Source organism: Mustela lutreola, chromosome 5, assembly GCF_030435805.1.
Source record: "Mustela lutreola isolate mMusLut2 chromosome 5, mMusLut2.pri, whole genome shotgun sequence".
In the NCBI taxonomy this organism is placed as follows: Eukaryota; Metazoa; Chordata; class Mammalia; order Carnivora; family Mustelidae; genus Mustela; species Mustela lutreola.
Genome location: NC_081294.1, coordinates 41,236,472 through 41,264,107, shown reverse-complemented (window position 1 = coordinate 41,264,107; position 27,636 = coordinate 41,236,472). Strand labels below are relative to the sequence as shown.

The 27,636-nt window shown below is 50.7% G+C and overlaps 1 protein-coding gene across 3 annotated transcripts in view; it reads right to left on the bottom strand.

Annotated features, from left to right (window-relative positions):
* ABLIM3 (actin binding LIM protein family member 3) overlaps positions 1-27,636 on the bottom strand; it is a 109,004-nt gene that overhangs the window by 35,072 nt on the left and 46,296 nt on the right. For all 3 annotated transcript variants that reach the window (XM_059173996.1, XM_059173993.1, XM_059173995.1), the window contains exons 3-7: positions 26,310-26,493; positions 24,180-24,292; positions 16,426-16,552; positions 12,542-12,635; positions 4,686-4,773 (exon numbers count right to left, since the gene is read on the bottom strand). In XM_059173996.1, the coding sequence (XP_059029979.1) occupies positions 4,686-4,773; positions 12,542-12,635; positions 16,426-16,552; positions 24,180-24,292; positions 26,310-26,493 (606 nt within the window). The remainder of the gene's footprint in view (positions 1-4,685; positions 4,774-12,541; positions 12,636-16,425; positions 16,553-24,179; positions 24,293-26,309; positions 26,494-27,636) is intronic.

The following is a 27,636-nucleotide window of genomic DNA, read 5'->3' as shown; positions in this document are numbered from 1 at the left end:
GATATTCATGGCTCTTAACTCACAGGGCTGTTGGGAGGATACAACAGGAGACTGCATTTAAAACTTATAGTACGGTGCTTGGCACATACTAAGTACTCCACCAGTATCAGCTGATGGGCCATTATTATTATTAGCAGGACCTACAATTTGTTACATTTCTTCCTTTAGCAGAGCCAGGTTTGTCAGGATTTCCTGCCTGTGTAGTTCACTATACGAATGATAACAGAGACCCGTTTAAAACTCCGCAGGCGAGCTCCTGGGTTCCCAGCGTCCTTCTCTCTCAGACCCTCAGAGCAGGGGTGTATGCAGCGTAGAAAGACGGACAGGAACAAAGTCTATCTCTCCTTTTCCCCTGGTCCAGATGTTTTCAGAATAAAGCCAGATTCTATCTGATGAGCCACATTTAGGGTTTAGAAAAACTCCCGTCAACCCAGCAGCTATAAGCTTTGTGATTTTGGTGTGTTTTGCCTGAACCTGTAGCATCTTGGCTATTATTCCGCTGCACGAAATCAATGACGTGATTTCCTGGTGAAACCCAAATGAAGGGTTTGGACAACAAACAGTTTAGAAATCTGGCATCTTTACAGAAGCAGTTAAAAGACTGAATGCACAACAAAACTTAAAACAAATAGAAGAAAACGTGCTTTGGTTTCCGGGGGGACCCCAGAAGTTCTCCCCTCAACAGACGTCAGCCTTCTCCCAATTAGAGCTCATCAGAAAGCCATCACACCGTAATTAAAACACAAACAAACTGACCGGAAGAACCTCCTGAGGCCCGCTGCCAATGCCTCGTTGTGTGCCGCTCCAGAACTGACGAGACTGGGTTTTTAAACTTTGCAACCTTCCTAATGCTCGCTCCCTTGCTCTCTGTTTCTGTCTCGTATGTTGCTTCTGCACGGGGCACTTTGCACTTTTGCATTCAGTCTCTGATATTCATGAGGGCCTTGTGGAGCACACCTGCTCTCTGTAGGCGGGTGGGGGGGGTGTGGGAGCCTGCCTCAGTTTCTCTACCACAGGATGCTTCCTCCCACAGCGGGCCTTTGCACCTGCTGCTCCCCCCGCCTCCACCATCGTTCCTCCCCTCTTCACCCTCCCACCTCCTACTCATTTCCAAGATCTTGGCTTGAAATTTCCCCGCTTCAGCAGAGCCTTCTCTGACCTCCCAGACTAGATCAGGAGCCTTCTAAGCACACTCCCATGGCTCCCAAACTTTCCCTTCTCTGCATTTATCACAGCTGGTCGTTATATCTATGCTTCTATTTGATTGAAGTCAGACTCCCCTCCTGAGAACACACTCCCCCGAGGAAGCAGGCACTGCTGCTTTGCTCATGTCTGAGCTCCCAGCACATCACAGAGAGCCTGGCACATAGCATGGCCCCGGTTTGAATGTATGAACGAGGGAGAACAATTATTCTCATTTTGCAGGTGAGGGAAGAGACCCAGAGAAGGAAGTCATTTCTCAAGGTCACAGCCCATCTGCAGACGTGTTGGTCCTTGAACCCAGGACTCCCAGCTCTCTTCACTTCTGTGCTGTCTATGCGGAGAGTTTTCTTGCCATTTCTGGGGAATATCATTCTGAGGGCTAGTTACCCCTCCCACGGCCCCCGGGGCGGATGTCCAAGACAATCAGAGGCCCGGCTCTCAGGGGTAGCAGAACCTCCAGGTGGCAGCATCCCCTAAGACTCCCACAGCCAGAGTCAGCATGACTCCAGCATGGGAAGGCCTGGCCCCCCTCACTGTACAATCACACAGCATCCCTTGAGGCAGGTCCTTGAACGCCCTGCAATTACTCCCACTCTCCTAGGAGCCAGGAGGGTAGGAATGGAGATAATTAAGGAGGAGGGTGACAGGCCCTTCTTCATCACCAAAAATATCTCCCACCTCCCGCAGGCCTCTCTCTCTCGTAGGTTTGATTGCACATTCTCTCGAATGATCACCAAACTGTTCCCCTCATCACTTAACCCTTTCAGCATTCTGTGACGTTCTGGCCAGAAGCAAGGCTTGGAGATTCTGGATACACGAGGACGTGAGCTCCGTGAGGGCAGTGAACTTATCAGACCTGCTCGCTGCTACATCTCCAGTTGTTAAGGGAGCACTGGGCACACACAGGCAGTGCTCAATAGATATTTACTGAATGAATGAAAGAACTAAGAACTTTCCATGTGTCACAAACCTACCATATGTTATAGGGACTGTTATTAGCCTATTTTACAGGCTAGGTAACTGAGGTTCAGTGTGAAGAGACCTGCCCAAGGTCAAAAACTTGGTAAGCAGTGCAGCCAGCCATTCAATGGGGAGATCAGGATTGGGAATTCGGGCAGGTAGAAAAAGATGTTGATGATTCTAGAGATGTGAGTGAGAGAGCAGTTCCAACACTAGGAAATGTGCTTACCAGGAAAGGGGGAGAGGAACACCATGCAAAGAATTTCCAAACTAAGTGCACAGTCCAGATTCCTGGTGGTCGGGGTGCACAAAGACATCATGCAGGATTCTGAGACTCAGGGGGACTCCCCGCACGTAACCCAGTGTCCTGCAGCAGGAAGCACTAGGGATCAGCACTGATGGAAGAGGAAGGCCCAGTCCTTGTTGGGACCTAAGTAGCAGGCAGAGCCTGGGTCCCAGGAGGTGAGGTGGGAAGAGCCCCTGGGGGGGGCATCATAAAGCCAGTCTGCCCCTACATGCTCTACACTCCTCTGCGCCTCATAGCTCCTATTTATACAACGAGGGCTGTTCGACTAGTCTAGAGTGACCTCTGGGACCTTCCATCTGTGCTACCTCTCTGACTGTACATATAAGTAGGTAGTTGTAAGCTCATAGCATCTTAGAAATGGACACCTAGTCCAACCCAACCAAGAATTCCTGCTCCAGCATTCCCAGTAGAAGATATGAGATTCTCTTGACTATCTTTGGGCCAGAGGTTCTCAACCGAGAACAGTTTTGCCTCCCCAGGGCAGATGTCTGGGATATTTTGGGTTGTCACAACCGGAAGGAGTATGTTGTTGGGATTGAGAGAGTAGAGGTCAGGTGTGCCTCTAAACACCGTGCATGGCCTAGGACAGTCCCTACGCCAAAGACTTTACTGGCCCAAAGTGTCAACAGTGCAAAGGTTGAGAAACCCTGTTCTAGGCAAAGCATGCACTGCCTAGCGTGACAGGAAGACACACGCTCTGTGACTGCTTCCCTGGCCTTAGTCCTGCTTTGAGGGGAAATGTGGAGGAAGGGCTCTCCTAGCCCACGCATCAGCCAACAATGACCCCCTGTAGAGTGAGGACTTAGTGGGGTCCATGTCAGGAGCAAACAGTCTCCTGGAGAAGGCTCCAGGAGCAAACAGACTCCACCGGAAGCTGGAGGGACCAGGAAGGAGGGAGTGTGTAAGTTGTGGGCGGCGTCGGGGGCACCAGAGGGGGTCCTGAAGTCCAGAGTGACCCACCTCAGCCTAGAATGGCAGGACTTCCAGAGGAGGGCGTGGGAGACTGGAGTGAGCCAGCAGGCAGGAGAGCAAAGCGCAGCAATGAGGATGAGGATGCAGCCTGGAATGGGCTCCCTGTCTGCCTCTGCCCCCCACTGGGCCTCACCCCCCGCCCCCGCTATGGCCCCCACACCTGTGCTTTCTTTACCTGCCTTAGAGCCTGGCAGATTCTGTCCCCTCACGGGGTGATTCTTAGCTCCACATCCTTTGGGTCCCAGCTCCTGGCCCTTCTTCAGGGCATCTTCCCCAACGCCCACTCCACACATTAGGGCTCTCAGAGTCCCGTACCTCCCCTCTTCATGAAGCTTATCGCCATGGTCGGTTATCTGTGGGATTCCTGACTGTGGCCCCTTCTGCTGCAAGGGGCTGGGGCTGGAACTCGCTAGGGGCCCTGGGGCAGAGCCCGTGCATGGTAGCGTCTCAGGAAATGGTTGCTGAGTGGACAGAGAAGCACTTGCAGGTGGGCTCTCGCAGCCGACGTGTTGGGTTTATTCAGGGCTAGAAGTGGAAAGGCAGTCCAAGACCTCGGTGAGAGGGTACCTACAGTGGTGGGCAGCAAGGGGCCCTGAAGACAGGGATCTGCCGAGAACACTACGAGATTCTGGGAGGATGGACCGGGCTGAGGCTGGAGCAGAAAACAGAGCCTGGGGACTAACAGGCCGACTTGCAAGAAGCCTGGGGCCAGAAGGCTAGGCCTTGGAAGGGGGCAGAGGGGGACCAGTCCCTCTTTACTTCTTGGAGACTGCTGGTTCCTTTCCATTCCTTTTGGTGTACCCCGAGAGTCTGCGGGAAGCCCCAGGCAGTCTGCTGTGGTGCTCTGAGTTGTGCGGGGCAGGAGAGGGAGGTAGGGGGGAGAGGCCGTGATGCTGCAGATGTCCCACAACACAGCCATCTTTGTGGGGTTCTCTGACCCTTCAGCCTGGTTCTGCTCCCGCTCCCGCCCCCCAGGCAGAGCCAGGAGAGTCTGCTCAGAGCACAGTCCCGGGAAGCAGGCCAGCTGAGCAGCGGGTGGAGGCGCACAGGGACGGAAGGCAGATTACATGTCACTTCACATTAGCCACAAGGGCAACTCTCCCAAACCACCCAGAGTGGGGCGAATTAATTGCAGTCTTGAGGACAAGCCAAAAACAAAGATAACACCGAAATGAAGGAGATGGTCTCTCCTTTACAAACATGGCTGGACAGGGATGGCTTCCAGAAGGTCTGGTTTTCTTACCTGTGAGGTACATCTCCTCGCCTTCCGTGAACATCTGGTGGCAGCGGACACACCGGGCACACGTAGGGTGGTAGTGCTTCCCTCCTGCCTGTGGAGATCGAGAGAGGAAAGAGGAGGTCAGAGCTGGGGCTGCTGTCCACAGGGCAGGTCGGATTTGAACATCTCCTAGGCACATTAGCATTGTTGGTGCCTTTGTGACTCTAAGGTTGGTTGGGAGTCTACCCAGAGGAGCCCAGAACCATCTAAACACCCACCCAGGAAGCTTGGTGATTCTATGCGTGGGACCCCGAAGGTAGTTCAGGGGACTTCCCCGGACACCCGCACTTCTATTTTGGCAGTGGAAGGACCCCTTGGAGTCCACTGGTCCCACCTCCTCATTTCTAGATGAGGAAACAATCTTGTTTGGAGGACATCTCATTACTTCCCCAAGAATGGGGCCCTTATCACTGGCTGTACCTGAGTGACTGAGTGGTACAGGGACCTGGGACCTACATTGGATCAATGAAGAACAGGACCTCTTTTCAATCCTTTTTCAATGCTTCCATTTTTTAAAAAATTGAATTTACTTAGGCAATCTCGACACCCAACATGGGGCTTGGATTCACAACCCTGAGATCAAGTCATATGCTTTTCTAACCGAGTCAGCGGAATCGAGAGTACCAGTTGGTGCTACTGTGTCTTTAGCATTTGTCGGAAACTTACTAACCTACCTTTCTCAGAATGAGAATAGGTTTGAGGCTTGGCACCTCCATAAGCAGTAGAATCCAGTTAGAGCTGTGTGAGTGTGTGTGGGTGTGGGTGTATGTGTGTGTGAGAGAGAGAGAGAGAGAATAGAGGATATATATATATACATATATATTATATATATATTTATTTTGGTTACTGGCACTATAGGAAGCGATCTTGGTTTTCCTATTGCATGTTTGTTTGTTTATTTATTTATTATTTGTAAGTGAGCCAACTTAAAGCCAATGAAAATATTAGGTAAGGAAGTATTAGGTAAGGTCCATAGACATGGCAAAACTTCTGAGAGTGGCACATGAAGGACAGGCTTTTAGGGCTCAGTGGACAAATAATGGGCCCCACAAAGGCAGGACCTGCTGACACTGAGGCTCCAGGCCTGTGATGGCTGCACCCCAGTGTCTCTGCCCCATCCCCCAGCTCACCCCAGCCTTGTTTTGGTGAGCCCCCTTGACTATCCCCACTTTCCTTTCCTCCAACTACTTTATTAAAAAAATTTTTTTTAAGATTTTATTTATCCATTTGACAGACAGAGATCACAAGTAGGCAGAGAGGCAGGCAGAGGGAGAGGAGGAAACAGGCTCCCTGCTGAGCAGAGAGCCCGATGCAGGGCTCGATCCCAGGACCCCGGGATCATGACCTGAGCGGAAGGCAGAGGCTTAACCCACTGAGCCACCCAGGCGCTCCCCTCCAACCATAGCAGTGCAAATTCTTCTATGGGGGAAGAAAGAGCCTCAGAAAAGGTTACATCTCTAGGTGTCACTGGAAACTGGTAGCAATACTGGCCCCAGGGGCGCCTGGGTGGCTCAGTGGGTTAAAGCCTCTGCCTTTGACTCAGGTCATGATCCCAGGGTCCTGGGATCAAGCTCCGCATCGGGCTCTCTGCTCAGCAGGGAACCTGCTCCCTCCTCTCTCTCTGCCTGCCTCTCTGCCTACTTGTGATCTCTGTCTGTCAAATAAATAAATAAAATCTTAAAAAAAAAAATACTGGCCCCAGGAAGAGAGGTCATGGAGGTGGGGGTGTTGGGGTGCAGGTCCCCCGTGTAGCACTCGCTTCTATGCTGACTGTTCTGATACTACAATCCAAGCCCAGAGGACTTGGCATGTAGGGGTCCTTCAGTGGTGGTTCCAGACTCTTCATATGGAGGAATTCAGCTCAGCGATGGGGTGGGAAGGCGGGGCCTGTTTTGAAGGTACACCTGACCCTTGTACAGCATGGATTTGAACTGCATAGGTCCATTTATAGGTGACTATATTTTTCTATAGACAGCATTGTAATTGTACTTTCTTTTCCTTGTGATTTTCTTAATAGCATTTTCTTCTCCCTAGCTTACTTTATTTTAAGAATACTGTATACCACACATACCTCACACAAATACGTGCTAATCGATGTATGTGATGGGTGAGGTTTCCAGTCAACAGTAGGCTATTAGTAGTTAAGTTTTTGGAGAGTCAAAAGGCTACGTGGGTTTTCAGCTGTGTGGGGTCAGTGCTCCTAACCCCGTGTTGTTTAAGAGTCAAGTGTATATTCTGCATGTTAGGGCAAGGTTAATTTGGGGGGGGTGGGATATGCCTGCAGAAAATTAATGGATATTGGAAAATTGTTATAGGCCCCTTCCCAGTCTGGTGGGATGCTAATGGGTTCCTTTTCCAGTTCAAAAATTATAATTGAATAACGCCAAAGGCTTATTTCTGAATCTTTTTTGAGGGGGTGGTTGATGGGTAGGCCTGGGCTTCTCTATTCTGAAAAATACTTGATTTATTCTAAAAACTTAGCAAGTTCCTTTTCAAAAAGGAAAAAAAAAAAATCTCCAGTGTTCCTTATTTGCTCTGGTTTGTGTGGCTTCCAGCAACGATGAAATGCCCTTATCATCACCAAAGCAAACTGTGTTCAAACTCTGGGAGGAGCCTGCTATTTTCCCAAGCTGGTATGTCATGGGACTGAACCTCTCCTACCATGACAAGGACAATCGGTTTAATTAGTAGCCTCTTCCTACTTTGTGTCTCTTTTTCATTTCAATTATAGACCTGTTTTCCAGGGAGGCAACAGCGCCTTGGCAAAACCGAGCTTGGCATCTTCCTCAATGTTGCGCCCCATCACTCCACCCAGGCCGAGAGACGCTGTGCACTATCACAGTGACAACTTGGAAGCAAGTTGGGAGGGAGGCTGCCAGACCAGCTGGCACCAGATTAAGGGGAACCAAGTCAGTGAGGTTAAGATGGGACAATCTGTTAAGAAACAGAAATCAAGAAAATAGTGCAGAAAAACGGGGCATATCGGAGAGGCTGAGAATCAGAGCAAGGTCAGGAGAGGCTGTTCTGGGCAGTCTGTCCTCTCCTTGGAGAGGACACAGACAAGGAAGGAGGGAGTGTGACTGTCATTCAGCATGTTGAGCTCTGTCACTGAGGAAGGGCTGGTGGGGTGGTCTAGGGAGGAAATGGGAAAGGGGAAATGAAATTTCCTTATGTACTGTTGTGTCTCTAAAAATGCCCTGGACCCTGTAGTGGGCAAGTGTTTTTTGCCTGGCCAATATTCTTTCCTCTTCTTCCAGAAACAACACCAGGGTTTACCCAGGTGGTCCTACATATTCCTCACATCAGTCCATGTGGTTAAGCAGGGCTGACCCCACCAATAAGTATATTCCAATTCTATGGTCACAGCTATTGGTTTGGCGATTCCTCTGAGATTGTCCAGGGAGAACCAGTCCCAAGCTGAGCTATGAGAAAAGAGAAGCTCTCCTTTCCCTGGAGATGCTGTCTGATAGGCTTATATCCTAAAGCAGCTGGTGTCCAGCTCTCCCATCATGAAGGACAGCCTTCCTGAGAATAAAACCAACACAGGATGAAGTGGAGCCAGGATGGCAGGATACTCCAAATGCATTCATCTGAGTCCTGGATTCAGCTGGGCCTGAAGCAAGCCCTCCATCTGGGTGTTTTATTATGGGAGCTGATAAATTTCTGTTTTGGCTTGAGCCATTTCAGTATAATTTCTGCACTTGCAACCAAAAAGGTTCTGACTACCTATAAAGATACTCCTGTATGTGTCCTTTACTCTCACATGACTACCCTGCTCACACGACATCTGACACTAGATGTGTGTTGGGGGCTGAATTTCCACACCAAGCAATTCTCTGAGACATCAGCTGGGTGTCCTACAGCTTACTTCAGTTCTGAAACTATTTACCTGGAAAGATCGTCAGACCCCACAGGTTAAGCCCTCAGTCTCACAAGAGGCATCTGCCTCTTCAGATGCCAACCCAAGTCCCAGGTTGTCAGACCCAGGTTGCTTCTGACCAACTGGCTATAAATTGGGGTCCCCATGCCCCCCAAGCTGGGTTCAATAATTCACTAGAATAGCTCATGGAACTCAGGGAAACACATTTACCTACAATAAAGGTTAGAGATGAGCATCCAGCTGGAGGAGATTCGTAGGACAGGGTGTGTGGGAAGAGGCTCGGAGCTTCCATGTCCCCTCCTGACCCACCACTCTCCCAGAACCTCCACAGGTTCCGCCACCCGGAAGCTCTCCAGACCCCATCCTTTGGGGACTGCTACGGAGGCTTCATCACATAGGCGTGATCCCCCTTTACCTCAGGCTCCAGCCCCTCCCCCTGCCCCTCCTGGAAGATGGGAGATGGGGCTGGAAGTTCCAAGCTTCCAATCATGGCTTGGTCTTCCTGGTGACCAGCTCCCATCTTGAATCTCTCCAGGACCCCATCCAGCCACCTCATTCACAAAAGACACTCCTATCACCACCCACCCAGGAAATTCCAGGAGATTTAGGAACTCTGCATCAGGAACCAGGGTCAAAGACTAATTTTAAAACAATAGATGCTCCTAGTGCTCTTAACACTTAGGAAATTGCAGAGATTTTAGGAGTGCTGTGCCACGAACTGGGGACAGAGACCAATAGCTTTACTTTCTATTATTTCACACTAACATATCCATGAGAAGTTGAATGACAGTAGAATTTGACAGGATAGAGAAAGACTCTAAGTCTCAGAGAAAGTGACTTGCTTCCGGTTTCATGGCTAGAAGTGGTGAAATTGGAATCCAAACCTGTTTCATTCCAACCATGTATCTCATGACATCATGGAACCTCAAAGACCAACTCCTGAGTGGCTGAGAGCTGTGGGCACGTGTCCTGGGATATAGGAATCTCGAGTTCTAGATTTTTAGTTTTTGCTTTACCAGAAACGCTGTGTATGACCTTGGAATAACATCACAGGTCTTAGGGCTCACTTTTCTCATCTGTAAAACGAGGAGGGTTAACTAGCTGATAGCTAAAAGTCTCTTCCAGCGCTAAGGAAAAAAAATCAATAAGTCCACGATGCTAATGGAGCCTCATACAAATGGAATCAATCAAAAGCTGGTTACAACAGTAGCCCGAGAGGAGGCTCCCATGATGCTAAACCCAATAACATGAGGGAGAGGACAGCCACTGCAGACATAGTTTCAAAGCCACCTGGAAATGCCACGATGAATTCTCGTCTGGAGCCCTGCATGTAATCCAGATTTCCTCCTTTTCCAAAGAAGAGTCTGCTTTGGGGCGCCTGGGTGGCTCAGTCTGTTGGGCATCTGCCTTGGGCTCAGGTCATGATCCCAGAGTCCCAGGATCAAGTTCCACCAAGTCCTGCCTGGGGCTCCCTGCTCAGCAGGGAGCTGCTCATTTTCTCTCTCTTTCTCTCAAATAAATAAAATCTTAAAAAAAAGTCTTCTTTTATGACCTCTCATCCCATAGACCCTTTACCCCCACTACGGTGTAGATGCCTCTCCTCTCTAATCCTGCAGACTTGAAACTTTCTGAAAGGCTTCCCCCCTTCCTGGCTTTTCCTCAGCCCACATAGACCTCACCTGCTCCACAGAATCTGGCCAAGGCTGGTGGACCTTGCCCTCCTTTCTGAAGCACTTGTGGCCTGGCCCCCATTCTCACCCCACAGCCCTGACTGCTCTTCCTCTTTCTCTGACAACCCCTCGGCTTCCTTGTGCCACCTGTTCCCCAGGGTGCCTTCAGCTCACTCCTCCCTCCCTTCCTCTCTGTTTCCCTCTCAATCCTGGGTGACTCCCCTGGTGCTGCCGCTTCCTCAAATCCTAGCCTGAGATTATGCCATCCACGCCTGAGCTGTGTTCCTGAGCTCTGCTGCTCCACATTTCTGACCGCCTTCTCGAAGGTTTCCTGGAATTTCAATCACAACTTGTCTCCGATGGAACTCGATGTTTCTGTCCAGATCAGCTCCTTTCCTGGCCACCCCCAGTTCCCCAGGGGGCAGCACCAGGCTTCCTCCCATCCAGGCTTGATGCTCTGGTACAACCTTTGACTTCTTTTCCTTCAGACCCCATGTCTACTTGGTGGCCCCAGAGCAAAGCTGTGGGAATCCCACTGCCATCACGCGGGAGGCAGGTGAGTTCTCTGTCTGCTGCCACTACAGGTCTCCAGTCCTGCCCGCGGCGTCATGGCCTCCTCGCCGGTCTCCCACTTCCGGGTTCTTTCCTCCGAAGGTAACCTCTGTCTATCACACCATCCCCCTCTGAGGAGCAGCTCAGTCTTTCCACACACTCTGTTGCCCAGTGAATTCCAAACAAACTCCTCACCCTGGAATGGGGCCCTGGGAAACCGGGGCCAACACCTTAGCTGTGCTCCTGTAGCTTGCTTTCTCCTCCACTCCGCACTCCTACTGCTCCCTGGGAAGCTTTCATGGTTTATCAGCTCTGTGCCTTTATCTTATTCAGAATCCCTACAATCTTTTTTGTTTTTTTTTTTTTAAAGATTTTATTTATTTTATTTGACAGATAGAGATCACAAGTAGGCAGAGAGGCAGGCAGAGAGAGAGGAGGAAGCAGGCTCCCTGCTGAGCAGAGAGCCCGACTTGGGGCTCGATCCTAGGACCCTGGGATCATGACCTGAGCCGAAGGCAGAGGCTTTAACACACTGAGCCACCCAGGCACCCCGGAATCCCTACAATCTTAACACCTTTGCTCCTCGGTTGAAAACTCTCCAATACCTTTTCATTGCACTTACTACAAAATCCAACTCCTAAACGGCTGCAAAGCCCTATGGGGTAAGCCCCGTGTGCTAGACCAACCTTCCTGAGCCTCAGTTTACATAATTCAGCCACACTGGCTTTTTTCTCTGTTCCCTGAAGGGGTCAAGTTCTATTCTTTTCCTAGCGCATCACCAGACAGTCTCCTTCTCGTCCTTGGGGCTCAGCTTCAGTGCATCTCCTGGGCAACTCCTTCCCTGGTTGTGACACTCTCTCCTGCTGGGCCCAGAGGTGACTGCAGAATCCTTCTCAACACAGGGCTTACTGCAGGTGACCGCCATCAACTGGCCAGCTGTAACATGATTGATGAGCCCCCCCACAAGAGCTGTCCCAGTCTGCCGTCCCCCAGCCACCGCCAGCCAGAAGGGAACACTGAGGCCTGGAGAGGCAAAGACACTCACTGTGAACCTGAGCACGAGTTAGCCCTTGAGTCAATATCCGACCCCAATTGTTCCTGCTCTTAGGCTATTGTTCGTCTGTTGTATCAAACTCTTTCCTGTTTTTAATTCCTCAAGATAGGTGGTCCCAAAGCATAGGAAGCTTTCTGGACCCACAGGGTGTGGAAGGAAGGCCTGGAAGGGCAGCAGACAGGGGTCCAGGGCAGGGGCTCAGCTGCGCATCTCCTGTTAAAGGCAGAGCGAGCTGGTCATCAGAGGCAGGGGACAGCCGTTGTCATGGCAATGGACCAGCTAAGGAGCCAACCGCTAGACAAGCTGGTTCTTAGATCAGCACCTTACCAAATGCTTAAAACTTAAAAATGGCTTCCACCCTTTAGAAGGGCTGGGAAGAAAACCACAATTGTCCCTCCGTGGTGATCTATTTGGGTCTGAGTCCAGAGACGACACTGATAGTCCCAGCACAGCATTTTTGGATCCAGGAATAATTTTGTCCAGCTTCTCATTTTGGGGGTGCCCAGAGAGGCAAAACTATCTATTCAAGTCAGGGAGTAAACTCAGCTGAGGTCATGGCAGCGGGGGTGGGGTAGGCTACTGAAGGAGGCGTCCTCAGTGATGACCTTTTGGAGTCATAGGCCATCCCGCACAAACACCTTCCCAGTTACTTGAACCCACTCACCTCCAAGACCCTGCCGCTGATGTACCGGTCACAAGTCTCGCATTTGATGCCAAACTGGGAATGGTAGTCGGACTCGCAGTACGGAACGCCATCCCTGCGAGAGGAAATGCACACAGGGAGAGGAGGCTGGGGGGGTGGTCCATGGGGGGTGTCACAGGCAAGTTCCTGGACCTGCAGCCAGTGATGACTGGATCGAGATTAGAAAAACTGGGGGAGCTTGTTAAAAATGCAAACTCCCCAGATACCCCTCAGATCTATGGAATCAGAACCCTTGGGAGGGGGCCCAGGAATCTGCCTTCTAGAAGGCAGAAGAAGATCTAGAAGATCTAGAAGACTAGAAGATCTCTCTTCTAGTCCCCTTCTATTTCTCTCCCATAAGTTCTCCACATCCACTTTCTTCTCTTTATCTCCAAGGACTCTTTTTAAAATGCATTGTAAAAATGGATGATGTTTTATTTTATGTAGAATAGGTAGTATTTGCATTTGGCACCTTATAAAGACATAAAGGGAGAAGTCTTCTCCCTCTTCCCAGCCCCTTCCAGGAGGTCATCGATGGGGTCAAATTTTGGGCATAGCCTTCAGGGCTCCTCACCTGATAAAAAAAAATTTTGCCTGTAGTGAATCATCTGACTGCTCCGGGTCAGGAGATAAGAGGAACCTACCCTAACCCCTTCCCATGTGCTTATCAAGCAGTAATAAGATTATTGTGAGTCATTCTTACACTGCCCCCTGCTACTAACAGCCACTCACATGGATGGTCAGGTGTATGGCGGGCCCTCAGATGAGGTTTTACATAGATTATTTCATTGAATCGTCACGGCCCTGGGAGGTCAGAACTATCCCTCTCCCTCTATCGTGTTGATGAGAAAACTCAACTCAGAGGACCTAAAGCTGGATTCAAACCCAGGCACTCTGTTCCCCCCCTCCCCCGCCCCCAGGTGGTCATATGGCCTGAAGGACACGGCTGCCATATGCCCCGGGGCTCACGCTCAGGCTCAGGGCCCGGCCTGTCATGACCACACACCAAATGGCTGCCAGAAGGACCCCCGCGATGGCAGAGAGGGGCCTTCAAGGTGGACGTGGAGGTAGCTGGGGGCATCAGACAGCTCACCCCAGCTCTGGGCCCTGCCTGACTCTAAGGACCGGATCTGACGACACGGTTCTGTGGTGCTAACGCGTCCCTGAAGAGAGAGGGACGCTTCCCCCACTTTTGGGTGTAACAGAACTGGCTGACTCAGAGACGCCCGAAGGACAGACATGTCCTTGTTTCATCTCTAAGTTGTTGCCATGATGGGATTGCTGGAGGCCACCCCGAGAGGCAGGGAGCGTGTGTTCTCCTGAAGGAGAGGGCCCTGCAAAGGCCAGTGGTCAGACTGTTGTTTGAAGGCCCCCGAGACAAGCCTCCTCCCACCCCTGCCAATCCTCTGCCCTCCGTGGGTGTGGGAGGGTGACTCGGCTCAGGGAGAAAGTCATTGGTCAGGAGGTGGGTACAATGAGCCAGCAAAATTTGTGTATGCATGCCAATCCTGCCTTGTTTGGACCCGGGGTCAGGAGACCTTGGGGAATTTGAAATAGCCCTGATTCTAAAAAGACGGAGATGGTCCAATTCGTATTCACTAGACACTTATAAGGCTGCTGTCTCTGTCTCAGCCTTGGCACCAGCCTGTGAGGTAGGTCTTCCTATCCCTGTTTTTATAAATGAGGAAACAGACTCCAAAGGGTTAAGTCCCTTGCCAAGATCACCCAGGCCGGGCTGCTAACCCAGGCATCAAACCCGGAGGCGGTGTCTCTCTGGTGCCTGCCACCGCGCCAGCAGCCAGATGAGGAGCCCAGCGCCAGGCTGCAGAGGCCTTAGGAGTGCTGGGCCTTCTTGAGAGGAGCTCTGCATGAACCCCACACCTCTGGCTGAGGCTCACAGACTCAAGGACTCCAGGCCGGAGACTCAGTAAGGGCACTTCTTAATTGGCAGGCACGGAGCGAGATGCCAACCTCCTCCTAGCATGGCCTTCAAAGCTCTCAGTGCCGTGACCTCAGCTCCCCTCTGCAGCCTGGGACCATGGTGCACCTGCACACACGTCGGAGCTCCGGGCAGACACAATGGGTGTGTCAGGCACCAGCCCGCCCTTGCCCAGGCTGGGCATTCCGCCTACAAGCTTTCCTTCTGTGTGTTTTCAAATCTTACCCTCGTTTTCAAGGTCTGGCTCAAAGAATGCTGTCTTCCATGAAGCTCTCCCAGATTCCAGATTTCACTCCTTGCTAGTTAGAAGTGCTCCTTTCTTTCTCAGAATAATCTGAGACTGTCACTTGGACCTCTGACCCAGACAGTGCTGTCTGGCAGTGTCCCCTTTCTGCCCATAGCCTCTCCTGGTTTTCCCTTCCACTCACAGTTACTGTGAGTCACAGAGGGCTACTCTCTGGCTCTAGGAGTCACGTCCTCCTGGCCAGTGATTGGTCAGGAATGGGAGTATGACCCAAGGGTGGCCACATCAGGGACAACCGTAGGACTCTTGCTAGGGTCCTTGGGAAAGGGGCTTCTGTCTCTCTGCTGGGCTTGCTACGCTGGTAGAATGAAGCCCTGAGATGCCGGTGATCCTCTTTAATACCCTTGGGAGAGGGCTTATTGAGAATAAATCCAACACAGAGGAAGGGAGAGCTGAGGGCGGGTAGGAGGGGGGAGAGAGAGAGAGAGACCGCCGTAGTACCAGTAACATCTTTAAGCCCCTAAATTCAGCTGTGCTGGAAGTTAGCAGGCCTCTGGCCTTCCCATTTCTGAGCCAATAAACTCATTTTTGCTTAAGTGGGTTTGAACTGGGTTTTCTGTTGCTTATAATCCAAAGGGTCTAAAAGAACAAAACTCTTGAGCTCCCCATCACCTAAGTCCTGGTGCCGTAATTTTTTTATGTATCTAGTTTATCTCCCTTGTTAGACAATAGCTCTCCTGACGGAGAAACCCAGACACGCTACGGTTTTACGTGCTTGCCCTATCCTGGCAGTGGGTCAGCCCGTACCCCAGCAGTGTCTGGCTCAGACAACATCAGCGCTGTGAGGGGCTGTGACCATCAACTTCTTTCCGGTGCCTGATTTTGGGAATGTGGTCATTAGAGTCTGGAGGTAAGGGGGTGGGGCGGGGCTCCTCCTGTGGGACCCAGTGCGGCCCCTGGGGGTGGGGTCCTCTCTGCTGATAGCTTCCCTTGTCCCCTGTATCTCATCTCAATTCAATTCATTCAACAACTGTATTGTTGGCCAGGGGATGGGCATTGTGCTAAAGGCAACAGCAGTAAAAAAGACACACCCCGCCTAGGCGAGGATGACATTAAATATCATCACAGAGCAAGTTACTTACTTCCTCAAGCCTCTGCTTTTATCGTTTTTAAAATGGGGAAATGGGGGCAGACGCCTCATGGGGGGAGTTGTGGGGTTTAATGTGATAACCCTTCCACGGCCATTAGCATATCCTTTGTACGTCATAAAACCTTGGTGAACGGTAGCTAGGGTTATCGTCATTGTCAGAAGTTAACATGGATGAGAGTATGATTGCAAACGGTGTGAGCCTGCGTGAAGGGAACAGACCCCGGGAAGGCTGGGGTTGGGGGAGCGGAGGCAGCGGGGACCGTAGGAGATCTCCGGGGAAGCGGATGGCTGCAGACAGAGACCAGAGGGAGGGGAGGAGCGAACACGGCAAGAAGAGCATCTCAGGGAGAGGAAGCGGCATGGAAGGGCCCGCAGGCTGGAGAGCTGTTCTTTGTGGCTGTGGGAGTGTGGTGGCTGGAGGCCAAGTGGAAGGAGGTGGCCCGGGAGATCCAGGTGAAGGTCCCCTGGGGCAGGCCGGTGGAATGCAGGGGTCCTGGAAGCCGGGCAGGGATGGGGGAGGGGGAGACACCCACTTGCTGATGTACTCCCCGGTAAGGATCACGCTGCAGGTCTGGCACTTGAAGCAGCTGACGTGCCATTGCTTGTCCAGCGCCAGGAGTGACTGGCCATGCTTGATCTCCTCCTTGCACCCAGCGCAGTCTGCAAAGACAAGGGGACGCCACTGAGAAGAACATCCCAGGGCCCCTGACCTCTGCTGTCCTCTCAGTCCCGGGGATGGAAACCCCTCCCTGAAAATTGGCCTTCCCATAGCAGCTCCCAGCTTGGCCCGGGCACCTGCCCGAGCTCTACCAGGTGGAAGCAAGGACCCCGGAGCCTGGGCTGCTGGACAGGAGGACTGGATGTGAGGGAGAAAGAAAGACATGCTAGGATTCCTCCAGAAAGCTCTCTGTCATCCTGGCCGCTCTTCATCCCTCACAGAGAGACCCTGTCCCGCGTCTGGCCTGCCCTCAAACAGCTAACTAAGTGCACTTAGTTTGTGGCCTGGGCACCGGTCGCATCAGCAGCACCTGGGAGCCTGCAGACCTACTGAAGGTCTCCAAGCAGAGTCAAGTCGAGCAGCACAGCTGCAGGGGATAAGCTCAGTATCTAATTTTTTCCTGCTCTTGGACCGGATGCTCCATGACAAGGACCCTGTCTGTGTATTGTGCGTAAATGCACTCTCTGTGCTGTGCTCAACACATAGTAGGAGCTGGATGAGCATGAAGGAGAGGACCTCGTAGGCCCAGGAGGACAGAGTTTCCTGTGCCTGCCCCTCCCCCAACATGCTTATAGTATGCGGAACATTCCCTTCGCCAAGGGTTAGAGTCTGGTAAGACCAGGGGCTGTTCTCACTCCCCATCCTCATCACCCTGGAACGTGCGCCAGGGCCCCAGAACGTGGCGGCTGGCCCTCTGCCTGTTGCTCAAGCCCTGTCTGCGGGGGCAGGAAAGGGAGTCAGCATCCAAGGTGTTTGGGAGATGCTGGGAATGCAGGCCCACTCTGGAGGGGGTAAGGGTCATGGGACAAAGTTTACCAGAGGACGAGCCTCTCTATTGGCACCACCAGACAGATGCGTACTTCGGAGCGGTGGGGAGAAGAGAAACTGCAGATCAAGTTGGGAGAGGCTGGCCAGAAGCCCTCGTGTCCAGCTGGGAGCCAGGCCTGGGAGAGAAGATGAAGGGGCCTATCGAGGAAGGGGGTGTGCCCAGCTGACTGCGGGGAGGGTCTGAGCCCCACTGAAGTGCTTGGAGGAGGCAGCTCCCACGGTTCCCGCCCCTTGGCTCCCTAGCCTTTCTTTTCTTAAAAAACACTTTATTATTTATTTGACAGACAGAGAAAGGGTACAAGTAGGCAGAGCAACAGGCAGAGGGAGAGGGAGAAGCAGGCTCTCCCACGCAGGGTTTGATCCTAGAACCCTGGGATCACGACCCAGGCTAAAGGTAGTGGTTTAACCACTGAGCCACCCAGGCACCCCTCCCTAGCACCTTTTGAACATCCCTTAGCACAGGCTGGGCGGGAGGGGCTCCCATTGCAAAATGCTTTGAGCCCCAGGCCTTCAGATGGGGGCTGGGAGAACAGCTTTGGGATTTCTTTTCCTTCCTCACTCCTCCGGAAAAAGTCTACCCACCTGCATCCCAATAATCGCAGCCTTTAGAATGTAATCGTTTAGAGATTATCAGGCACCCCCTCTCCTTTTATAGACATGACTCGTGCATGCTCAGCACCGAAGAACTTGAGGGCTCAGGGGTCAAGGACTGAACCCTGCATACTGAACCTGTGTCCAGGGCCTCCTTGATAGACTTAGATAATTCCACAGGGGCACAGTGTTCACAGAACCCTTAGTCACAGTCCCACCTAATGCAGGAACCTACAGCATTCTTGACAGGCGGGCACCGTCCTCTGCTTAACCGCCTCCAGGGGTAGGAAGCTCACCCCCTATGGAGGAAGCTTCCTTTGTCTTTGGACAGACAAAATAGTCACAAGTGCATTCTTTATTTTTTTTCATTTTCATTTTTAAAAATATGTATCCTATAAAGGCTTACTCTTTTTTGTTTTGTTTTGTAACTCCATTTTTAATTTCCTATTTGACTTTTTTTTTTAACTGAAGTGTCGCTGACATACACTATTACATCAGTCTCAGGCATACGATAGTGACTCCAAAACTCTACACCTTACACTGTACTCAGCATAAGGGTAGCTCCCATCTGCCCCCAGACACCACTGTTACCGTGTCACTGGCCACGTTCCCCATGCTGTGCCTTTCATCCCCATCACCTACCCATCGCATAACTGGAAGCCTGCGCCTCCCACTCCCCTTCACCCATTTTTGCCCATCCCTCCTCCCCTTCACCTCTGGCAACCATCAGTCCGTTCTCTGTATTTGTGGGCCTGTTTCTGTTTTTTTTTTTTTTTTTTTTTTGGTTTGTTTGTTCATTTATTTTGTTTTTGAGATTCTGCATATATGGGAAATCATGCAGTATTTTTCTCTCTCTGTCTGACTTATTTCACTTAGCATAATTCCTGACTGAGTAATATTCCAGTGTATATATCTGCCACATCTTTATCCATTCATCAATTGATAGGTATTTGGGTCATTTCAATATCTTGGCTATTGTAAACAATACTGCAATAAACATACGGGTGCCTATGTCTTTTTAAATTAGGATTTTTGTTTTCTTTGGGAAAATGCCCAACAGTGGAATTACTGGATTATATGACATATCTTTTTTTTTTTTAAGATTTTATTTATTTATTTGACAGACAGAGATCACAAGTAGGCAGAGAGGCAGGCAGAGGGAGAGAGAGGGGGAAGCAGGCTCCCCACTGAGCAGAGAGCCCAATGCGGGGCTCTATCCCAGGACCCTGGGATCTTGACCAGAGCCAAAGGCAGAGGCTTTAACTCACCGAGCCACCCAGGCGCCCCTACTTTTAGTTTTTTTTTTTTTAGGAACCTTCATACTGTTTCCCACACGAGCTGCACCAATCCACATCCTCACCAACACTTGTCATTTCTTGTCCTGACTGCCCTTTTTTTTTTTTTTAGAGAGAGAGAGAGTGAGAGAGAGCATGTGTGGGTGTGGGGGAGGGTTAGAGGGAAAGGGAGAGAGAATCCCAAGCAAGTTCCATGCTGGGTATGGGATTTGAGCTCACAGCCCTGAAATCATGGCTTGAGCTGAAAAGAAGAGCCAGACCTTAACTGACAGAGCCACGCAGGGGCCCCATGACTGCCTTCTTTATATGGAGCTGAGACCTGACTCTTTCTGATGTCCCTTATTTTATGCAATAAGAACTACCTCCTTTGCCTCCTGACATCGCCTTCAAATATTTAGAGACAACTGCAGTTTCTCTCTTCTCCCTCCTTCCTTACACCTCACTTTTCCTTGCTTGATGGGGTCATTCTCCCACCAACTTCATTGTTGACTCCATGGACTTGGTGTATTAGAGCCAACAACACAAAGCCCCGCCTCTCCAATAGATCTCATTTGAATACGCATCCTATGTGGCCGCATTCTAGTCCCGAGTCCCATCTCCTTAAGTTGCTGTGATGTGTCTGCAATGGACGCGGTACCTTGAGTCAAAATTCAGGAGGCCGCGCGGGGGCGTGGTTAGAGGCTGGGCCAGGAGGACAGAGTGAATGGTGAGAGGCGGCCTGAGGGCACAAGCCCAGCCCCCTCACGGACTGGTTGTGTGACCTCAAAGCCCGGGCTTCCTCATCTGACCGGCTCCCTTACCGCACTGGTGTGAAGATGTGCTACTTTCAGGCCTGTAAGGACTCAACACGCGAGCTCGACGAATGGTCGCTGTCATCCTTACTTGATGTTCTTATGTTTCTAACCCATATTCTGTGCTCGGTCCTGTCTCTGGTCTGAGGCCAGGAGAATTTTCCTGTTGCCGGAAAGGCCTGTGGATTCCCTGAGGATTCTGGGATGCCTCCTCTAGGTGGTTTTCCTTTTCATGTTATACCTCGGGTCCTCAGATTGATCAAGACCCTTTTCTCCTTCTTCTTCCTCCTCCTCTGAGCCTTGACCCCCGGTGGAGCTTCAGGCGCCAGTCGGGAGCCCGTGAGTCTGGTACAACAAACAGGCACAGTCAGGAGAGCGACCCCCTGCCCCGAGGTGGTTGCTGTGCAGCCAGCTGTCCGCTCCTCATATGCTCCTCTCTCTTCCAAGATTACAACCTTCAGCTGGCAGAAAGTGGGAGTCCACCACCTGTTCCCCCAAGTCCCTCAGTCTCCTGAGGTCTCTAGAGACTGCAGGCAGTCATTTTTAGCTTTTCTTGACTGTGTCATACATTCCATCTAGATCAATGAAAACGAGTGGGTTTTGTGAGTCATAGCAAGTCAAAGCATTCCTTGCTTTAGATAATGAGTCCAGGAAGACATGACCCTTCCCTGTTAGCCAGTCATATCTCTGGTACAGGGTGTGAAGGGAAGAGGCCCCATGGCCAGAATGCCTGGTCCCACATTCCGGTTTCATTACTTACTATTTGTGTGACTCTGGGAAAGTCATTTACACTCTTTGGGTCTCAGTTTTCTCATCTATAAAACAATTACTTTTCTCTCCCTCATCGAAGTATAATGAGATATTATGTATAGACATTATGTACAGAAAACTTAATGTATTGCCTGACAATAGTAATAGTCAATCAGTGTTAGCAGTGGTGATGATGGTGATGGTGGTATTGGTGGTGGTGGTGGTAATGGCAGTGACAGATGTAATGGTGATGGTGGTGGTGGTCGTGACACCATGGAGGATGGTGAGGAAACACTTATTTTTATAAAAAGTTATTTTTTCTCTTGATTGTGATGGTACTGTTGGTGTTGGGAGTGATGGTGATGGTGGTGGTGGTGATGGTGGTGACAGTTGTGATGGTGATGGTGGTGGTGATAGTGACAGTTGTGATGGTGATGGTGACAGTGGTGATGGTTTGTAGTGATGGTGATTACAGTTGTGATGATGATGGTGGTGGTGATGATGACAGTTGTGATGGTAGAGGTGGTGATGATGGTGACAGCTGTGATGGTAATGGTGGTGTTGGTAGTGATGGTGACAATTATGATGGTGGTGTTGGTGTTGGTGGTGATGGTGGTGACAGTTGTGATGGTGGTGGTGGTGATGGGGATGGTGGTAGTGGTGTTGACAGTTGTGATGTTGATGGTGGTGTTGGTGTTGGTAATGATGGTGGTGACAGTGGTGATGTTGATGGTTGTGGTGGTGGTGACAACTGTGATGGTAGTGTTGGTGTTGGGAGTGATGGTGGTGACATTGGTGATGGTGACAGTGGTGATGGTGGTGGTGGTGACAGTTGTGACCGTGAAGCTGATATTGTTCCCACTGTTGATTCCTCTTAGTGAGGATGGTGAGGAAACATTTATTTTTATAAAAAGTTATTTTTTCTCTTGATAGTTCCCGAGTCTTCTTCTTGATCTATTTTGAGTAGATAACTGCTCCTGCTGTTCCAGAACGTCTTTATTCACCCTCCAGGAGTGAAAGGTCACACCCCTATAGATAAAAATACATCAGGTTTTTTCTTCCTCTTTTTTCTTTTTCCATGATACATTCTTCATCTCAGTCCTCTTTTGAATCTGGTTTTGGTTCCGTCTCTCCTTTGGGAACTCAGCACACCTCCCAGCAACCTCTCTAGTTATCTTTAACATGGACGGTGACCACCTTTCGGGAGAAAACACTTCCATGAAACATATTCCCCATAGATCCACACTTTGCAGTCTTTGCTTTGTGAGTAACAAGATGAGCCACGATCCTGGGCCCTCCACCTGGAGACTGCTTATATGCATACTTGCTTCTCATTATTCACTCTTCTTCACCTTCCTCTGTTTTTGGACTTGCAGAATTATGGTGGAGACATTTAGCACCTCTCCTCAAGGACACGCTCGCATACAGGATTCCCACACTCAGCCAAGGAACTGTCCTACCTCTCCGAGGTCCCTGATGCGTGTAGTAACGCAGCACGAGCCAAGAGAAGTAACAGATTCAGGAATCATACTCTCTCTTTGGTGTGCTTTCCAGATTAAATCTCCAAGTCCACAGCATCCTCACTTTATATTCAGAGAACATATTACACACCATGGCGTATGCTAGTCTGGCTCCTGGATACTAACACATTTGCTTTCCACAGAGCTGGCTCCCAGCCCCAGCCTGCCTCTCTCTACTGCCTCACACGCCATCCTGCTGGTCTCTGGGGGCCTTCACAGCATCAGTCACAGGGTCGTGGCCCCCCATCCCAGCCCTGCTGTCATCCTGCACTAGGCTTTCAAGGAATCATGAAGTAGAACAGTGTGTGCACTCAGGCACCTTGAGATGGGAACCTGCTCAGACCAGCAAAGTCTTCTTGAATGTCACCAAGGACACCGAAGGAAGTGTTCTGTGTATTTTGCGAGCAGATCTGATTAGATTGGGAGGAAGGAATGGCGAAGGAGGAAGCCTTCCCATCGTCTTTCTCCCCAGTTTCCCATGGCAGGCTCTGATGGAGCCCCTTGGGGCCCAGCCCTGCTGACTCAGGGTGTTCTGTCTCAGCCCCTTGGAAGGATGCAGCCCCGGCCTGCTGACTCTCTCGGTGCCCGCGGCCGCATGCAGGCAGTTAATGGACTTTCATTGATTTTGCTGTGGGGCCGGTTGGGCTGTCATGTAATGGGAAAGAACCCCTGAGCCCAGTGTGGCTTGCAGCAAGCCCCCGGATCCAGGGGCTTGTGTGGGTGGGCACCTGCTGTCAGCAGCCCATCGAGGGCATCTGGGACCAGTGATTTAGACATCTTACCACTAGATACACTTGAGTGGAATGGATGTTCCATGAATTCAAATGACTGTTCCGAAGTGTACTCCTGAGCCTCAGTTTTCCCCCAAATCTCCAGTTTGGTGATGAAATATTATATTCACTTTGGTGTTATAGATGTTCGCTTCATCTCTAAACACTGGTTCTCAGTCTTAGGAGCAGCAAATGTGCATCACCCAGGAAGCTTATTAAGAATGCAGACTTCTAGGTTCCTTTCTTAGAAGTCCAAAGTGCGGAGGGGTTGCCTGGGTGGCTCAGTGGGTTAAGGTCTGTCTTCAGTTCAGGTCATGATCTCAGAGGCCTGGGGGCGAGCCCCACATCAGGTTCCCTGCTCAGCAGGGAGTCTGCTTTTCTGCTTTTCCCTCTGCCCCTCCCTGCCCCCCTGCCCCGGCTCATGCTCTCTCTCTCTCTCTCTCTCTCTCTTGCTCTCTGTCAAGTAAATAAATAAAATCTTAAAAAAAAGATTAAAGAAAATTAAAAAAAAGAAGTCCAAAGTGGGCCTAAAAATTTGTATGTTTAGCATTATGCAGTGAAGGTTTCCCTGGGACACTTTCTAAGAGACACTAGCCCATCCCTTGTGGTTTGCTCCCATATTTCTCCTTTTTAAGATGTGTCTGTGTATACTTTTTAGTGGCATTTATAGAAATTGAGAACCCTTGGTGGCTTCTTCAGCCCTGTTCGGGTGCCCTGAGGAACACAGATCCAGAAGGGAGATGAGATGGGGAGCCTAGCTCATCCCAGAAGAGCCCCACCCAAGTGGCCAAGCATGGTACAGGCTGTCACTGTTTCTAGTCAACAGCCTGCTTTCCCTGCATTTCTGCTTAAGGAAGCTGGTGAGTCTGGGCTGAATGCCAACTGGGTCAGGCTTCAGGAGTCCTCCAGTGTGGAAACCTCCCCCACTTCCCTCCAGGCCTGCAGGAACGGATGCCGGAGCCGGGACAGGGAGCCCTAGGACGCATGGCCCGCAGACACGGAGGTGCCTGGGGGGAGCACTCACGGCTTGGTCCACGGATCTTGATGGGCTTACTGCTGGTCATGGACTGGGAGCATGTTTGACACACGCATTCCTTCCCGCTGAAGGTCACCTTGTCTCCAATGGGGAAAGGCTTCCTGCAAGGGAGATAGAAGAGAAATTCAACACCTCTTCTTTTGAGGGATTCCATGTCTATTGGTGAGCTGACAGAAGATGGGTTCGAAGCTCGCTGGCACCACACGCAGCCTGCCTTCTATTAGACAAGGTAAATTCAAGTGCTGTTCACAGTGCCAGACTGGCTGAATCAACTCAGTTGGGACCACGACTGGAACTGGAGGCCCACTTGGACCACTAGTATGACGAACACCAGGCCAATCGTGACACTTCGTGAAGCTCACATTTCTCATCTGTGAACGAATTGGTTAATAATTCCTCCCAGAGTTTCCCCTTCTTCCCAGAAAGACTTTTTCCATCCCAATCTCCTCTATCCCCCAATATCAAGAAGAACTCATTCAACTCCTAAATTCACCAAAATGTCTTCCTTTCACTGGCCAGGACCTTTAGAAAGCCACCAATAACCTCTTCCTCTCCTCTGCCATTGTGCAGTTTGGGTTTCAGAGTTCAGAGGTCTTGAACTTGTCCGTGTCCTGCCTCACTAACAAAGATGAACTGTACATCGAGTCCCTGGCAACGTCGAGTCCATTGTTCAGGGGCTCTCACGCATGAAGTCTGGGAGACCCCATTACACAGACTTTGAGGGCAGCCCTGGACATAGGCTTCCGGGGGCTCCCCTGCCCTTGTATTTGCAACGTGGGGCATGGGAGGGAGTGCTGGGGTGATTTGGGGGAGCTGGGTTCTCATCGAGGCCCAGACACTGACTTCTGGTAAAGGACACAGCATGATGCTGGGGGAGGCACTGCCTCTGTGTGGGGCTTGACAGAAACTTCACTCTAAACTGTCTGGACCTGGGAGACCTGGGTGGCTCAGTTGGTTAAGCAACTGCGTTTGGTTCAGGTCATGATCTCGGGGTCCTGGGATTGAGTCCTACATCGGGCTCCCTGCTCAGTGGGGAGCCTCTTTCTCCTTCCTCTCTCTCTCTGTCTGTCAAATAACTAAATAAATTCCTCAAAAAAAACCAAAACCAAAACAAAAAAAACCCCAACATATGGACCTTACTGTGCTAGCCTTGAGTGGGTCTGGGATTCTGGGACCCAGCACCCAGGTTTTAGGAGATGGATGAATGAATGGATCCCACTGGGTGATTTTATTTTCTTGTACACTGTGTCATTAGTCTCAGCAGGAACCCTAACTGGTAACTAACAGGTAGTTATTCTATGGGGAGAATAATCCATAAATTCCTTTCCTAATTAAAAAAAGCATACATTTATTCCAAACCACGTTTCTACATATGACTTAATCAGAACAGTCCATTAAATTTTAATGCATTTGTGGGCAAGGCTGAGGCCTCCTTTATTTTTTGCATCTCCTTAATGCAGTGCTTGGCACACGGTAGACCCTTCACACATGTCTGCTGAGGTAACAAGGAACCGGGGCCCAGGGCATGAGGGGGAGGGAAGGGTGAACTTCCCATCGCCTACCAGCTTGCCTGAGAGGCTAGATGGTTGTCATATAATGACAAGAACAGCAAAAGCAGACACAATTACATCCCCGTTACTGAGCTACAGTCTTTGCAAATACCATCTCATCATTTTTCAAGAAAAGCCAACAATGCGGCAGTGGTTTTGATGCCCGTTTTACTGATGAAAATGCTGAGGCTTACAGAGAGGGCATCACTTGTCAGGGTCATGGGGGAAGGCTACAAACATATCTCTACACTACATGTGGCTGAGGGGGTAGGAGCTGGCCCAGTTGCCCCATTTCCAGAATGGGTTCAGGGTACTCGGTAGTTCCTCTGAGGACTTCTGATGGGAAATGGGAGGCTGAGGGCGGGGGCTCAGGTCCTCGCTCTGTCTGGATCTCTAGGCAAACTAGTGTTTCGCAGGAGATCACCTTTGACAGACGGGATTCGGCGGCTGCTGTCACATCCTTCTGCCCAGGACAGTCTAGAAATCCAAGTGTCCAGCATCCAGCCCTGGGAGCCCCCAGATCGCCACGGGGCCCAGGTGGAGGGGCCGGCCTCCCCCACCTGCTCACCTGCACAAGCTGCACACGAAACACTTGGGGTGGTAGGTGCGGCCCAGGGCGGAGATGACCTCGCCGGTGATGAAGTCCCTACAGCTGTCGCAGCGGGTGCCGTAGAGCTGCTGGTAGTCCTGGGTGCAGATGTACTCCTGGTTCTTGAAGAAGAAGCCCGACTGGGCCAGGCCGCAGCCACATACTGCGGGGCACAAGGAGAAGATCGAGGGCAGGGTGAGTCCAGGGAAGGTTGACCAGCATGAGGTTCTCGCAGGGGACAAGGCTGGCATGTGACTTGGTCATAAGTGGCCCCAAAATGGTGGCACATAGGACCTTGTGGGGGCTAGTGTTCCTTAAAGTGTGTCCTGAAGACCCTTTGCATTGGAAGCAACCACAGGCTCCCTAAGATGCTGATGCCTGGGCCTGAATCAGACCCCCTGGGGGCAAGGCCCCAGGGATTTGCATTTTGGTGCACTCCCCAGCTGATTCAGATGAGACCACTGACGTCGTACCCCCCTCTCATGCATGGATGGAAGTTTAGGGCTGCGTGGCCCACACAAGGCCATACTATCTCATGAATTGGATAAGATCAGTAAAAATGTCCCTGGGTACTTTCCCTGTGTATGATTATGTGCAAGGTGAAGACAATTTAGGATGGAAATGGGATGAATGGTTGGAAATTTATAATCTGCTCTCACCATAGACATAAAGAGTTGGTCTGTTCCAAGGCAAGAATGATAAAACACAATCCCTGAACCATGAAGAGCTAACAGTATACGCCCAAAGACGACCTTATAGAACATACATCATGGACAACAGGCCATGGGCTGGAGTGGGTAGCAAGTGCCAGGAGTGGGGAGGAAAAGGGAGCAAAGTTGTGGGGGAGGGATCATGGTAGGCTTCTTGGAGGAGGCGGCACTTAAGTTGAACCCTGAAGGTGGAAAATGAGCTAAAGCACACAAGCAGGAAGTTGCAAGTGATATCTGTGTGGTGGTATGGTATTTTTAGGGTGTGAAGGGCAGTAATAACAGGAAGACATTGACAGGCCAGTTGGAGGAGAGCCTGAGTCCAGCTTAAGAAGTTTAGGCTTTGTGGGATATTGAGGAGCCCTGGATGGTTTTTCTCCTAGTTTTTTAAAACCTTAAAAAAATATTTTGAAACTCTCTGACATAACCAAAAGAAGAGAGAAGGTTATAAGGATGTCCCATCACTCAGTTGCAAAAATGACTAATTGCATTGCTAGCTTTTGCACAGACAGACAACGTATGTCACCAGGTCTTATGGGATATCCTTGCGGACAATACAAAGATGCATAGGGCCGATAACAGAGGAGTAGGTAGAGGTA